This window comes from Sapajus apella, unplaced genomic scaffold (genome assembly GCF_009761245.1).
Source record: "Sapajus apella isolate SASKATOON/1434 unplaced genomic scaffold, GSC_monkey_1.0 scaffold30, whole genome shotgun sequence".
In the NCBI taxonomy this organism is placed as follows: domain Eukaryota; kingdom Metazoa; phylum Chordata; class Mammalia; order Primates; family Cebidae; genus Sapajus; species Sapajus apella.
In genome coordinates this window covers 14,801,505-14,818,133 of record NW_022436970.1, presented here as the reverse complement: position 1 = coordinate 14,818,133, position 16,629 = coordinate 14,801,505, and the positions used below count along the sequence as shown (strand labels likewise).

General features: G+C 39.4%; 1 protein-coding gene across 1 annotated transcript in view; it reads right to left on the bottom strand.

Moving 5' to 3' along the window:
* Positions 1-13,486, bottom strand: part of DOK6 (docking protein 6) — a 459,594-nt gene extending 446,108 nt beyond the window's left edge. Inside the window, exon 1 of the mRNA XM_032293886.1 lies at positions 13,227-13,486. Within this exon, the coding sequence (XP_032149777.1) occupies positions 13,227-13,292 (66 nt within the window). The 5' untranslated portion in view covers positions 13,293-13,486. The remainder of the gene's footprint in view (positions 1-13,226) is intronic.
* Positions 13,487-16,629: the final 3,143 nt, after the last annotated feature.

The window sequence follows — 16,629 nt, the reverse complement described above, 5'->3', positions numbered from 1 at the left end:
AATTTCTTATTGTGTGTATCAAAAATTTGATCCTTTGTTACTGCTGTGTAGTATTGCATAATTTGGGAAATCACAGCCTGTTTAATCTTTCACCTAATGATGGACATCTGGGTAATCTTCAATTTGTTACTATTTCAAATGAAGCAGCCATGAACATTCATGAATAGGTTTGTATGTGAGAAGTTTTCATTTCTCTGATATGAATGTCCAGGAGTGCAATTGCTAAGTCTCATTTTTGCATATGTAGGTTGTTAAGAAATTGTCAAATTGTTTTCCAGAGTGTCTGAATCATTTTATATTCCCACCAGTAATGTATGAGTGATCCAGCCATCCTGCTTCTCTGCATTCTTGCCAGCATGTGGTGGTGTCACTTTTTTTTAGCCTTTCCAATAGGTGTATAATTATATCTCTTGGTAGTTTTAATTTGCATCTTCCTAATGGTTAATGATGTCAGACATCTGTTTATGTGCTTATTTGTATATACATCAAGTTTGGTGAAATGTTGATGTTCTTTGCCCTTTTCCTGGTTGAACCACGTTTTTTAAAAAATTTATTGTACAGTTTTTAGAGTGTTTTATACTAGATTTTTGTCAGAGATGTATAGTCCATAAGTATTGTCTGACAGTAAATAGCTTGTCTTTTCATCCTTTAAACAGGGTCTTTCACAGAACAAAAGTTTTAACTTCAACAAGAAGAATTTGTCAATTTTCCCTTTTATGGATCATGATTTTGGTGTCACATCTAAGAATTCCACCTAGTCCTAGATTTTCTTCGAATGTTTTTCCAAAAATTTTTATAGCTTTATGTTTTACATTTAAGTCTGTGATCTGTTTTGAGTTACAAGGTGTGAGGTTAATGCGAAGTTTCACTGAGTTTGCTTATGGATATTCAATTACTCCAGTAACAATTGCTGTAAAGACATTCCTCTTTATCAAATTAGTGTTTCACCTCTGTCAAAAATATGTGTATTTGTGTGGGTTCCTATTTAAAACAAAGTTTTCCATAATTATATAATCTGGATGTATCCTTATATCAAAGCTCCTACAAATCCCCACGTGTGAAGAGAATTCACTAATGATGTGCTCATGTCTAAGCTAGTAGTAAACAAAAGAGAAAAGAATTCTACTATCTACTTTTTGCTAAAGACACTATTTAATATTCACTACTCTAAAACATTGACGATTTAAAAATATTTTAAAACTTAATTGAGTCACTTCCAATAATGCTGTTTTATCCATTATATCTATTAGTTGCAAGCAACAGAAGCTGACAATTGATATATATAGAAAGTAATTTGTTAAGTTTTTTATTATTTCTAAAAAGGAACAGAGGGCTAGAGAATCAGGTTCAAGACTAAGCAACCATAAATGTTCTCTAGAGTTATTAAAGCGGCTTGATGAGGATACTGCCTTGAGACGATAGGTGCAGTAATTTGCATTGTTTCTACTTTTGTGTCATTACATTGATCCAGCAGAAACGATTACTCTGTCATCCCCTGTAAAGAGTCCTCCACTGAACTGCCTCTTTTGTCACTAACTCAAAGTTGGTCCTAGGTTCCTGTAATGTGTAAAACCCAGCTCATGTTCTTGTGTTCCAGCTGCAAGAGAGATAAGTATTTTTCGCATGTCATCTTTAATGCAAGACCTTATTTGCTACCTTCACTATTCATAATGTGGGACTCTCCAAATATGGGAAAGGGACTCAAATTCTGGCTGAAATGAAGAAACGACAAATGGTCAATATAGCCAGTCATATTATTATTATTATTATTATTTTAGTTATGGAGGCACACTTTATTTATCCGAGCTCTCTAGGGTTCTGTGGAAATATATGGTGATAAACAACTTGCATTGAAAATTATTCTGGTGAAATGTACTTCATTTATTCTAGAATCACTTGAGATAAAAAACATGCCCAAAACAAATAATCTTCTGCCCAGAGATGAATTAAGGTAGAATCTCTGGGAGTGGGCCTTTTCATTGCTGTTCACTAAAACAAACAAGAGAGAAAAAATAACCCTCAAAAATCTTCTCCTGTGATTTTAATAGGCAGCCAGGGTTAATAAGAACCACTGCTTTAAGGAGTAAGGCTATTTGGTTCTATTCATTAAGGCAAAATGCTTCAACAGGCTTATCATTGCTTCTTGTCTCATTTCACACTCCCCCATCTTTACACAGAAGCAATTTAGGCACACACATATACCACATGCAACAGTTGTGGTTACCTCTGTCACTCAAACATCTTCATTTTTCCTCACCTTCATTATCACAAGCCATAGTTCTACAACGGAGGTAGATAACTTGCTTTGAGAATATTCCAAGTAAAATTATCACAGGTAGAGGATCTCACAATGAGGGAAAAGCCATATCCAACTCTCTTGGCTCTCGGTGGAGTTCTGGAGGATCACATGACCTCTATTTCCACAAAAAGAAATTAATCAGTGAGAAAGTTCCATTTCTGATCATGGTGTACTAAGTAACTCAAGAAAAGTCCACATGTTAATGATCACAAATGTTGCACATATACAAGAAATATGTATTCGAAGGCATTGAAAATGACCAAAGATAAAATTGATAATTTATTCTTATAATAAATTTTAATGAACCAAATGACAATTCTAGACATGAAAATAAAATCATTGAAATTGATAGCAATGTATAGTTTTAACAGTATATTATTCACAGCTGAATAGAAAATTAGCAAACTGAAAAAAGTGCAAGAAAAAATATTTATCTTGAAGATTTGAGAGGCAAAGAGGTGAAAGAGTAAAAGCATAAAGACACTTTGAGATATGGTATTAATTACTTGCCATATCTCTGCTTCCTTACATATAAGGACGAAGAGAAAGAATGGACAGAATTGATAATTGAGGAGGTAACAGTGGAGAATATTTCAAAACTGATGAATGATATCAAGCCATAAAATCAAAAAGCCCTATAAAGCTCAAGAAAGATGAATAGAATGAAATCTATATTTCTATATGTCATAAGAAAATCCCTGAAAACCAAAGATAAAGAACATGTTAAAGGCAGACAGAGGAAAACAGACTAATCATTTTCCAAAGGTAAAATTAAGACTGCCAGATGGATTCTCTAATGCAGGCAATAATACGTGAAAGACTCATTTTTTCTGAGAGCTAGAAAAACAAAATACTTCTGTAGCAATGGTTCTCCATCTTGGCTAGCCCTTAGAATCACCCAGTACCTTTCCTAGATACTGAAAGTCACTTCTAGTTGGCTCCTTGCCAACAGTTCTATTTCACTACAGTCTATTCTACCCCAGCCTCAGGGGTTTTGTTAATTTGAAAGTGAGCATTTAACCCCCCTCATAAAACACATCAGTAATTTCCCAGCTTCTTAGAATACCACAAGCACCCTTATTCTGGATCTTCTCTCATTACTCCACACTCCTCTCATCTAGACACGTATTGTTTTCTGGATATGTTGTTTCTTATGCATAGAACTTTTAACAAACCCTACTTTATTCATCACTTGCCAGCTTGATGTTCACTTTCTCTAAAAACCACAAGGGTACCTACTATCTGCATGGACTCAAGATGTATGTGCTATAAATTGCTTCAATGTTCTCTCTCCCTATCCATCCATTTATGCCCTATCTCTTCAAGCAGGAAACAAAGAACAAAAGAAAGGACGTAAAACATAAACCTCATAGATATCAGGAGCAAGGTGTTACACAGTAGCAACAGTCTTTCACAACCACGAGCCCAGACTTGTGAAGAATACAAAACTGAGTCTGAGCCACTGATTTTTTAAAATAAAATCTCATGCACTGAAACTCCCATTGGGAAAACCATGATTGCATTGTTCAGAACTTGGTGAGTCTTAAATTAAGCACAATTTAAACAGCCCTGGTGTTTTAATTACTTAGATGAGAATACACAAATTAGACGATGGAAATCTTTCAAGAGCATCCACATTGCTGGCAGAAGCATCAGTCATTATCAACAGAGCCCAGAAGGCACAATCCAGAAGTTTTAAGGAAGGATTAACTCATGTTTGTCACACTGTTCATGAAGTGAATTTCTGTACATGGAAGAAATTATTTGTTGTATTCGTTCTGTGTTCACATTATAAGGCATTATAGACTGTCAGGAACTTAGTGTTACATGAGGATTTAATGGATAATTAACTTTACATTTCAGAGGTCTTGGCACTAACAACAGTGTAGTTAGCAGTTTAGAGGAATCTAACATGTTACATATTTTCTCTATTTCCTAAAAAAAAGTTATCATTTTATGACAACAATTAGCAACTCTGATGTCACATTAAAAACACTTGAGGGAACTTTAAAGCAAACCCATGCTCAACTCCAGCCAGGCCAATTCAGTGAAGAAAGCCCAGGCCAAAGGATCAAGCTCTGCAGGTCACTGTTATATGCAGTCATGGTTGACAGTATTTTTTTTTTTAAATAAAAGGATAAGTAATATAGATAATTTAATTATGTGAAGTATCAGAAAACAATAGAATGTGCTGAGTGGCCTTCAGAGTACTAAATAATTGTCCAGTTTTAAATGTCTAGAATAGTACATTTCATACTTATACATAAAATTGGTAGCTTCTAGGTAAATTCAGTAACATGACTCGGCACTAGATGTATCTTTATTTAGAAGACTTCCATAGTCAACACCTAAAGATTCCAAATATGTGATAAAGTCTATGATAAAGTAAAATGACATGGATGCTTTCTACAGAACTATGCTAGGGTCTTTAAAACACTCTGGAAAATGTATTACTGTTTGCTAGTAAGTTAAACAAAAAGTTTTTTCAAAGCAAGGATAAATATGTAAAAAGTATGATTTCATTATTTTTGCATAGCATGTGAGAAAATTTACTAGAATTAATTAAACAAAAATAAATATGAAATTTACCTGTTGCCAGGCTGTTAAACTTATAGATTTTTATATTTTGGAGGGGGGGGAGGGAATACTAATTTTTCAAGTTTAGACAAACATTGCATCAATTTTTCCAAGTAAAGTCTAATGTAGACATAAAATGGATAATGCAATAAAAGCTTTCCTTGCATTTTATAAAAGCATTTTATGAAGATCTTCTTCTGGTGCAGAAGTGGGGAGTGGATATTAACTACTCAAGAAAGACAGCAATTCCATGTGTATGGGTAGTCACGTGCCATTAAAAACACATACATATTCTATTGAAAAAATATACATATTAAATATATAACACATTACATACGTATCTATGTGTGTACACATATATGCATACACACATAGACATGCGAAAGGGTAGTAAGAAATCAGACAAAAGCAATTCTACATTTACAATGGAAAAATCATTAGAAAAATATTACTACACGCATTTCTGTATGTGTATTAGTCCAGTCTCACAATACAGTAAGAACATACCAGAGACTGGGTAATTTTTAAAGGAAAGAGGATTAACTGACTCACAGTTCTTCATGGCTGGGGAGGTCTCAGGGAACTTACAGTCATGGTGGAAGGCACCTCTTCACAGGCCAGCAGGAGAGAGTATGAGTGCCCAGTGAAGGGGGAAGCCCCTTATAAAACCATTAGCTCTTGTGAGAACTCATTCACTGTCATGAGAACAGCATGGGAGAAACCACCCCCATGATTCAATAAATTCACACCAGGTCCCTCCCCTGACATGTGGGGATTATGGGAACCACAATTCAAGATGAGATTTTGGTGGGGACACAGTCCAACCATATCAACATGTAATACATTTTCTATATAAATGTACACATTTGAATAAGCGATTGGCATGCAGGTAACTTAAAAAATTAAGAGTTTTTTTTTAAATAAAGGAACATAATTTAAATACATCTATTTTGATTTAAGCCCCTTTAAAGCAGCAAGCAACAAAAATAAGAAACAAAATAATCCAGCCTCTTGAGCTGAGATCATGGTACGGCTGAGTACTGTCAACGCAATGATGATGTCACCACATGCCAGCTTTTACTATGTCAGATCCCCATTAATCTGGATAGTTTTTATATTTAGGTTTGCTTTAAATGAACTCGCCTTTCATTAAGTTGATTTAAACATAATCTTTTATAAAGCCATGGTAAATAAAGTATCATTTTCTATAAAGATAATGGTAAAATAAATGTATTTAACTATTTAAATAAGTTTTAAAATTCTACCCAGGCACTATCAGCTATATTTTGAAAGGTGCTCTATTTTTTTTGAAAAGCGAGATTAGTGAATTTGTGTTTGGTATCAATGAAAATGACATTGTGTCCATTCAATGTGGCCTGGACCAGTATCTGCATATTATTTCCATATTGTGACATAAATTATTTCACTAAATAGCATTTTTATCTGCAACCTAAATAATTTAGCATTGAGTAAAGTGAATAATCGTACCAGCTTTACACTAAGATACCAAAGAAAACACACTGACTTTGAAGGGTACAAATGATTGTGTTAAACTTGTCTACATACACTGTAAAGTGGTAGCTGTTGTATATTAGATATCACACGGAACTTGAAGTTATAAACCTAGATTGGTATATACAAACACATAAACCCAATCTGTGTCTCAATAACTCCAGGTGACTCACCTTACTTCTTTTAGATTCTGGTTTATATACAGAATGGGGGTTAAAAATTGAATATACGTTTAAAAGCCTGCTATAAGAATGATGTGTAAAAAGTCTTTACAAGGTGTAAAATGCACAGTACACACAAAATGTAGTGAGATTATGTTAGTATTACGAAGTCTCAAATTAAACTCAGCACTAATATGTCTTTGTTCCCAGTAATTTTACTGTTTAGCCAAAAAATAATTTAACCAAGAATTTTTGCAACTAATTCAGCAAAATGGCAGACAAAATATTTTGTACATGTTGAAACGTTACAACCATCACTAATAATTGCAAATACTATGCAAACAACAGTTTTTTTTTTAAATTAATTTCTGCTCTCTGCATATAGCAAAATACCATTTCTTATTCCATCCAGTTTGACTGACAGGTGCAACATTCTCCTTGAGTAGCAATATAAAAATGAATTACTTAGAGGATAATCCTGCTCTGTATCTTAAAACTGATGAGGATATATGCAAAAAGTTAATGAAAATGCTCCCTATCTAGAATTTGTGGGTTCTGTGGACAAAGTTACAAGACCTTGAAGAAAAACAGAAAATACTGTGACCAAAGTGAGGTACAAGTAATAAAACTGAGGCTAAAGAAATTATAGTATGGTCCCTTTTAATTCGTTCATCTTGTTTGATAGAAATTATGATGTCCTCAAAACTAGCTCTGCACTTCAAAATGTATAAAATCTAGAGATTATCTGTAAATGGTGGGACTACAGATAATTTAATTTTGTTTGTATTGCATGCCTTTTATCTTGTACAGTTTCTAAATTGATGTAAATAGAAACAGTCTAAAGATACAAATACTTAATTGTCCTATTCAACAGTATCTACATGGTTTATGATCCAAACAGGGCAATGCTAACTAATAAATATACTTCAAAAAGATGACACTTATGTCAAATATACATGCTTCACATGAAACTAATTTTGTTTTTCTTTTTGAGATAGAGTTTTGCCCAGACTAGAGTGAGGTGGTGTGATTTCGGCTCACTGCAACCTCCACCTGTTGTGTTCAAGTGATTCTCCTGCCTCAGCATCCTGAGTAGCTGGGATTACACGCGCTGGCCACGGCACCCAGCTAATTTTTGTAGTTTTAGATGAGGTTTCACCATGTTGGCCAGACGGCTCTCAAATTCCTGACCTTGGGTGATGTGCCAGCCTCAGCCTCCCAAAAGGCTGGGATTACAGGCATGAGCCACTGTACCCAGACTAAACGAATTTTTTATTCAGTATTCTATTTTATAGTAATCCAAAATAGTCACCATTATTGTGCACATTTGAAAGACATTTAAGAAAACTGGGAATGTAGATCTTACAAAGATATTTGATCACTGTAGCACTTCCCTGCTCGCTGTTTATTAATTTCAGTCATTTGAAAGATCTCTTTAAGTACTGAGTATTATCTTTGTTATCTAAGAAAAGGAATGCCATTTTTAAAGTTTACCTTGCCAGTCGTCATCTGTAAATCAAGATAAAAACTTCCATGTGAATCCTGTTATCTCTTTCCGATTTACCAGCCTCTCCCAGGTCTTATATAGACATGATAATTTAATAGCAAAATCCGGCCATGTTTCTGTATTTGGTTTTTACTGTTAAAATTACCTTAATTTTCATTGTATTTTCTTAATTTTTAAAATTCGAAGAACGTCAAGAATGTTCATATGCAGACAGATGGATTTTTTTAAAAAAGAAAAAAAAATTGCCAATAGAGATAGTAGTTTCTACGCATACCTGAGTTGTCACACACACAAACATACAGCTGCAGATACTGTAAAATATACGGATTGGGTAGAGGATACATAAGATCTTTTCTTACTGGAAAATTCTAAGAACTAGTATTATTTGCAGAAATATGTATAGATACAGAAGTGTCGAATGTACACACAGTGTGAAGAACATGCATAACAGCCACCATGAATAAAAATCTAGAGTTCCAATAACTGAAATTGTCATATGCTAAATTTGTATTTAATGAGAAATGAATATACAAATGATAAATAAACATAGATGTCAGAGATCCATTTCAGAAAGCAATGCCCAGAATACACAATATTCTAGATAAGTACAGACTGAAACACACTCATTATAACTTCTGTACCTTGAATCCATAGATTAAGAATTCATATCTGAAGTAATGATCCTGAAAGTTCTTTAGAACTTTTGAATGGTCAGAATGACTAAGTTATTTATATGTTTTATCTTCAATATATTTATTGCATTTAATTTTTGGCAAATTGATAATGCATGCCATGTTAAGATATAATCTCTCTTTACAAACTAGTTTTAACAGATTTGGAGACCAAAGAAATTGTAAAATGTTCTAAAGAACAAAATATACAAATGCATATACACATATTTCTATTTATTTTATTTTATTTTACTTATTTTGAGACAGAGTTTCACCTTGTCACCCAGGCTGGAGTGCAATGGCACGATCTTCGCTCACAGCAACTTCCACCTCCTGGGTTCAAGCAATTCTTGTGCCTCAGTCTCCTGAGTAGCTGGGACTACAGGCTCATGTTCACCATGCCTGGCTGACTTTTTGTAATTTTCAGTAGGGACAGGTTTTCACCATGTTGCCTTAGCCTCCCAAAGTGCTAGGATTACAGGCATGAGCCACCATGCCTGGCCATTTCTATTTAGTTTAATCAGTGAACTTCTATAAAAGGGTCAATTTTCATAACTATCTCTCATGAACAAATACTCTGAGGAAAGCTGTTTGAGAAGAAAGGAAAACTCAGTGTTTGCAGAAAGGAGGTCGATTATCATTAAGCCAGGAATGGAGGTGTCTTGAGGTTTTTAATCAAGAAGGGAGAAAGGGCAAGGGGTAGGTGAATCTACAATAAGTTGTTAAAACAAAAGAAAAATATGCAAAAAGTGAAATTCTCAATAGGTGCTCAGCTCATAAAGTTAGTGCTCTTCAAAACTCCAAATCTGTTCTTCCACATTTCCCTGCTTCCCCGACAGTGAAGTTGGTACAAAGTGACTGATTGGCCCGATGTACTCTGAGTAGCAATGATGTAGAGGTTATTTCTTATAAATAATTCAGGCTTACTACGAGTCTATAATACACACACAAACACCAGTGTACACTACCTCTTAAAACTGTGGGCACTCCAGGATAATTTGATCACTTGTTGAGGATGTACCCTGAATAGTGTGTGTGTGTGTGTGTGTATACATACACACACACACACATATATGTATATATATACACATACACATATATATTGTATTAGATATATATATATATATCAATCTCTCACCTGAGTTTGAGTAAGAAATATAAAATGTCTGTAGAAGATACTGTTTTGCCTGTGTACAACGTGTCTCTGAATAGTCACGTTGATGCATTTGAATGGATACCTTGAAAACAATGATGTGAGGTCTGTGTCTAGAGTAAGTTAAAATACAGCAGTCTAAAATTTGTACAGTGATGCTGATGACAATGACTGTGATGACGACGATGATAACATCTCTCCACAGTGCTGCATTTATTTTTGATAAATTTAGGGTCAACACACAAAGTGTTAGATTATTTATGCTTTCAGTGACTGAGTTCTTAGTTTGGCTGCAAACCAAGAACCTACTGGATATTTTGCTATATATGCCTTGCTTACTAAATTTTACTGCTTTGTCCAAACAGTGGGCTAAGGGACTGTACTCAATAGGTTGCTAGCTTCTTCAGTGAGACACAGGGCAAGGGCTCTTTTGACTAGTTAAACTGGAAAGCCCCCCTTACAGGGCTGACATTCTACCTAGAGGACAAGAAATGTGTTACTGTCCTTACTCAAAATTGGACTCATCTGTGAGGAGAAAAAGACACATTAGAACATTTCATCATAAAATAATGTTTCATATCAATAATTATCTCTGATGCAGTCGACCTCATATCCAGGCCTTTTTTTTCAGACTTCAATTTTTGAAAGCATGAGTCTTGTCCATAATAAATCAAATATCTATGCATGTTCAATTATATTTTGAAATTTAGTTTTGGTCATAAATCATACAAAACTCATCATGTCCTTAGAGTTAAAAAACACATTATTTGGAAAAGTTCATAGTTTTGAGTCCATAAAATTAGGAATATGTATTATTAACTATGCAAAGGAAATATTAATCTTTGCATAATTTCCATTTTTATGATTTGGGGTATGACTCTTTAAGGCACACAATATTTCCTTAGAGTTTTACTCTCTTACAGGACTCATTTAACTTAGTAAGCTTCACAGAACCAGCTATGTGAAGTTTTGTCATTTGAATTTCTCTTCTGCATATTAGAATATTCCGAACAGAAAAGTATCCGACTTCTGAAAAACTAATGTTTCGAAAATAGCAAGGTGAATATTTTGATTTAATTTAAAACAAAACTGTTTCAATATCAAACTCTGAAGTTTACATTTCTCAGGTAGAAATGGAGGACAAAGGCAATTAACTTTTACCTAAACACACTTCTATTGTTTTATATGAAGGCTGCACTTTACAAAGGCAAAGCTCTAAACAGTGAGCATAGTAAAAGAGGCTTTGTAAGTGTAAATATACATTTGCGCACAGCACATCGTTAGGCAGAAATGGTGTTCAAGATGATGTTTCAAATGCTGTGAATGTCATAGTTAACCCAGGAAACATTCAATGCACTTTCCTTGGGCCCTATGTTATAACTGGGTTACGTACTTAGCTTTTATTGTGTGAAATCCTGGAAAGCTTAGATGGAGGAGGGAAGGAATCCTATAGACTCCAGGGCCAAGTGCGCAGGCTACATTCTTCAGTCTCATTTTCACGTGCAGGTGACTCTGAACGCAGACACACATCTTGTTTGGGACTTAACTCATCCATTAGTTTATATAGTCTAAAGTGTCAGACACAGTTTCGGTTTCAGGAAGACCAAAGGCCGAGAAAAATGAACAAGTACCCTGTCATAAAGCAAAGAGCTTCAAAGGTCAAGCTAAGATGACTCCCTTCCACCTCTCGCTCTGCACCTCCCTTGGCTGACAGCTGTGTGGTGACAGATTTGAGCACTGCGTCCTGGCTGCGAGGAATAACCAGACTCCAGGAGAACCGCAGGTTTTCCCGTGGGTTAGCCCCTCTCTCCCTGGAAAAGGACGAAGCGCTTTCTTCTACCCAAAAAAAAAACCCTGGGAACCTGGCCGAGGGTCTGACCCTGGCGCCTGCTCTTTCTTGCCTTGGTGGTGCTCAGGACCGCGCACAGTGGCTCCAGGCCCGAGTAAGGGGGGCGTTGCTGTCACCCGGCTCCCAGCCTACTACAGAGCTGCTGAAGTTCCAGAACGGACCCCTGTTGTCCTTGGGGTACAGCCTGTACCTTTAATGAGAAACCCAGCAGAGGCAGCAGCGAGAGTCAAGTCTGCCTTTCCCGTGCTCTCGGCGCCGCCAACTCCTGACAAAGCCACTCCCAGTGTTTGGTGATCTGCCCTCTTCTGGGGATTCTACTCTACCTTTCTTCTACTCTCTAAGGCTACACTTCCTTTGTTTTCTTCTTTACGCAAAAATTAGCAAAGTTCTCCCCCCTTTCTCCCCTTCTCCAAGTTGGAGGATTCATCCCGCCATCAGGAAACACAGGGAAGGTTCTAGCTCAAGGACCCTTTGCCCCGGGATGCAGGAACCTGGTAGAACTGGAACTTGGAGGACAGTGAGGTAGACACAAGCAGAGAATCCAGAGCAGGAGCACTTTCTCTTCCAGACGAGTTTCCCTCCCTCTTCTGGACCAGCCCGTCCCGGTCAGCCTTGGAGGCCACCCTTCCTGACGCGCTCTCGCCCCGGGGACACTCCCTCCCGCCTCTCCAACCTCCCCCTGGCGTCCGGAGTCTGGGCCCAGGTGCGCGCCCTGGCCCAGGTACCCGCGGCTCACGGCCTGCCGCCTCCAGAGAGCCCCTCCTCCTTCCTCGTCTGGTCACTTGAACCCTTGGGTTCTGCACTGTTTCCCCCCAAGTCAGGCGGCGCATCTCTCAAGAAGTAGAGAAAGGTCCCCATCAACTTTGCCGTCACGGAGTGCTGTCCGAGGGAGGGCACGGGGCGCACACCTGCCTGCACGCGGCCGCGGGTCCAAGGGTCGGGGAACGCTCGTGGGGAGCGGGAGCCGCCCGCGGCCACGGCTAAGACGCCCTAAACTCGCCCGCTACAGCCGGCAGGGACGCGCGGCGCTGGGAGGGCATCACTCGGGAATTTCGAAATGAGCTTGGGAAACCGGGACCAGAAAATGGTGATTCTAAACACACGCGAGCGTCGCCACACGGAGCAGTTCCACCCGAAAGGCGCTCACTTTTGAGAACAAACCATCGCGGACGGCACAGCAGAGAAACCTCCTCCGAGGCACGTTCCTCGTTGGAACCGACAACCCCTTTCGTCCACGGACTTCCCCGCACGCGCGGTCTAAGCCAGCCCCGGGCACTCGAGGATGGGGACCCAGGCGCTCCCGGAGCCCCCCTTCCCGCTCCGTCCGCAGACCCCTCGGCAGGTGCGGGCCCCCAACTAGCCAAGCAACAAGCGGGCCCTCCGCGGAAGGGCCGGGTTCCCCTCTTCGCGGTCCCCGCACGGGTCACCGCTCCCTGCCCCCCGGCAGCCGGCCGGGCCGAACCCGCGGGGGAAGGAAAACGCGAGCGAGGCACTCACCCCCAGCTTCCTGCTGCGGATCTTCACGTAGCCCTGCTTGACTATGTCGTTAAAGTTGGAGGCCATGGTCAGCGCGACCGGGCTCCTGCGCTCCGCGACGATCCGCTCTCCCGAGCCGAAAGCCGCCGTCCGCCGCGGGGTCTGCGCGGGTCTCGCATCCAGCCGGCCGCCGCCAGCAGCAGCGCCGCCGCCCGCTCCTCCGCGAGCTCCCGCCGGTGGGGACGCGGGGTCGTCTGCAGGGCCGCCGCGGACGGGGAACGGGGCCCGGCGCCGCGAGCCGCGCCAGCCCTCCGCGTTCCGGCGCTCACCTCCGCCCCCCGCCGCGAGCCCCGCGCCGCCGCCGCCCCCGGCAGCACCCACGGGCTGGCGCCTCGCTCGGCGGCGCACAGCTGGCCGGAGCGCACCACCGCGGCTCCCCAGCGCGGGGGGAGGGGGCGGGCCGGGGGGGCGGGCTGATGCGCCGGCCCCGCTCCCTCCCCCTGGCCCGCGGGGTGGCTGGGCTCGGAGACGCTCGCAGGACGCGCTCCATCCCTCTCCGCGCGGGCGGGAGCGCATCCGCCGCCGCCGCGCGCCCCGGGGCCCGCTCCCTACCCGGCTCCCCGGGCCCGCAGCGCTCCCCGGGCGCGAGGTGCCTGAGGACGCGGCGCCTCATTCCCGGTCTCTAAACCTCGGCTCGCGGGCTGGGCTCCGGGGAAAGGGCGGTGGGGACGCTTCCCAAGCGGAAGGCAGCGGGAGCGGGACACTTGTTTATTTCATCGGCCTTGTTTACAGTACATGTTTATTCGCGAACACACGCGGCCGGGCCAGGTCTTTGCCCCGTTAGGAAGTGTACATCGACGCCAAACCCTTCCTGGTGCACACAAAGAGACCAATCGTGCGCATGTGTCTAACGCTCCCGCAGCCAAGAGACAGGCAGGCGGGCGGCCGCCAACGTCCTCTGCTGAAGGAGTGGAGAAGACCGACCCGGTGCTTGATTTATGCATGCGTTTTCCTTAACTGGGACTAAAAGTGGCTCCTGGCTTTTCTGGGAAAATGGAGAACGTGGCTGTATCAATGGATGCCAATGACTTCTTGAAATGCTCAACTTGTACAAACACAAAATGAAGAACTTTCTCCCCTTATTGTAGAAACACATGGTATTTTTAAAGTAGGTTTTTCGTTTTTGTAAAGGCATTTTAATTTTTAACGTACTTTTTGTGAAAGATTCAAGGATAAAGAGGGGTATTGAATTTTGGCTGGAGGCAGTATATGGATTTTTACTATAGGCTAGAACATTTAGTACTTACTTGCTAAGGATGTTTCTAATTAGTTAAAAAATGTGTAGAGTGAAAAATTTTAAGGTGATTCCTGTAAGAGTTATATTTAATAAAAGTTCAAAAGATCATATTTATTACAGTAAGCAGTATTTTTCCAGGTTCTCATAAAAAATTTCCTAGCCCTATATGAAACACAATAATACTAAGAGAGAAAGGAAACTGAACAGGAATGGGGGTGGTGGGAGGATGAAATGTAAAAACTTGAAGAACAAGGTATCATGTCCCTCAGTCCAACCAGATGAGGATCCAGGGGAGATTTTTGTCTCATCCTTAGCAGAAGTCTCCATCTAGAGCCCATGTAATCCAGTGGAAATTCTTACTTGCTTCAACAGCACACTATTCCTATTCATTCAATAGTGTGGGCAAGCTTTTTTTTTTTTAACTTCCTACTGTGCAAAGTACCAGATGCTGGGGTAGATCCGATACTAAGAATAACATAGCAAAATCCTTTACGCTGTCACTCTGGAATGGGCCCAAACTCTGACCTTCCCAAAAAATTTGCATAAACTCCCTGGAATGGGATCAGGCTCTGACTTTCTCAGAAAATTTGCATCAACTCTCTGATAACTCCCAGTAATGCGTTCCTCTAAACACCTGCCACAGCTCTTCTATTCCACTGACTTTTTACTATTTCATATGCTGCATGGCAATTTTTTTTTAAATATAAAGACTGCTTTAAACTTGCAAATGCTTTAAATAAGTTATTTCATTCAGCCCTCTTTGCAACCACATATGTTAAATGAAGAATACTTGCCAGTTACTAGATGAAATTGAGGCTCAGAGACATTCAGCTGCAGAGCCACATATTTCAAAATTGGTTTGAGATCTACAATGATTTCTATGAGCACTGACTCCACCTTCTGTTTATATAATTGTCTTCACAAGTCAATTGTCAATTCTTTAAAGTCAGGGATTAGTTTAGCCTCAGCAACAATCTTAGTGCTTACATAAGTAACAGGTATGAAAAATAATTGTGGCTTTTAATGATTATATAATGACTGTGCCTACACTCCTGTTTATCAACATCTTTGTAACACCCTAGCATGATTTCAATGTTCTCCTTTATTTACCTTTTATTTTTTAATTTCTGATATAACAATTTGTATATATGTGTGTTCCTCTTTTTATGGTCTTTATTTGCCTCTTGAAAACACTAAGTTATCTGTCATCTAAATTTTCCCAATTCTGGATTTGGTTGCATAGCATCAATTAAATATCTTCACGTAAGCCCCACATTTTCTACTAATGTGACTCAGAAACTTACCTGCATTCTCCTTTTTTTCAAGAATATTTAATTAAAAATGCTGTGTATATTCTACTGACATACCAACGGAACAAAATATCTAGCTGTCCTATTGATTAGAAGGTTAAAGTGTTGTCAACCTCATCTGTGCATTATAAAATCATAACATATAAATTATATGTAATTATAGAATTAAAAAAATTCTTCACCAAACTTCCACCTCGTGGTTTTTGCAGCCACTGATGATCATTTCTTAAATATATTATTTCATTAGGAATTGGAAAGTTGTGATTTCTAATTTGACTTTATTCTTGAGTTTATGATTTTATACCCTCTTACTAAAAAAAAGAAATAAACAAAAATACTTTCCCTCACAAATGAGAGAATTCTCCTGAAATAGACACCCAATAAGAATGGCAGGCTTGATTCTTAACCATTGTCTTACATGTTTCAGAAATCTTGAATGGGTTCTAGCAAATTCAAAATGAATCCCTGCTCCCTTTGGAATATCATTTTCAAAAATATAGTTTTGTATATTTGATGTATTTCAGTGCATCACAGTCATTATTCTTTTTGTTGTTTGAACTAACCTATCTTAGACAAGAAGGAGCTGCTTCCATAGACATTTTTGCATTTTGAACAGGTAGCTATGAACCTTAGTGGCCTGGCTGTGATCAATAAAAAGGTATTCCATGCTTATCTAACAAATTTCCAACTGCAGACCTGGAATTCATTATTTCTTTTGGAACTTTTGTTTGTTTTAATGGGAAATGAAATTCAGTTCCCATAATCGCTTTGCTAGTGGTTTTTTGCTACTAGTTTTAAGCTTTTCAGTTATAAAGCA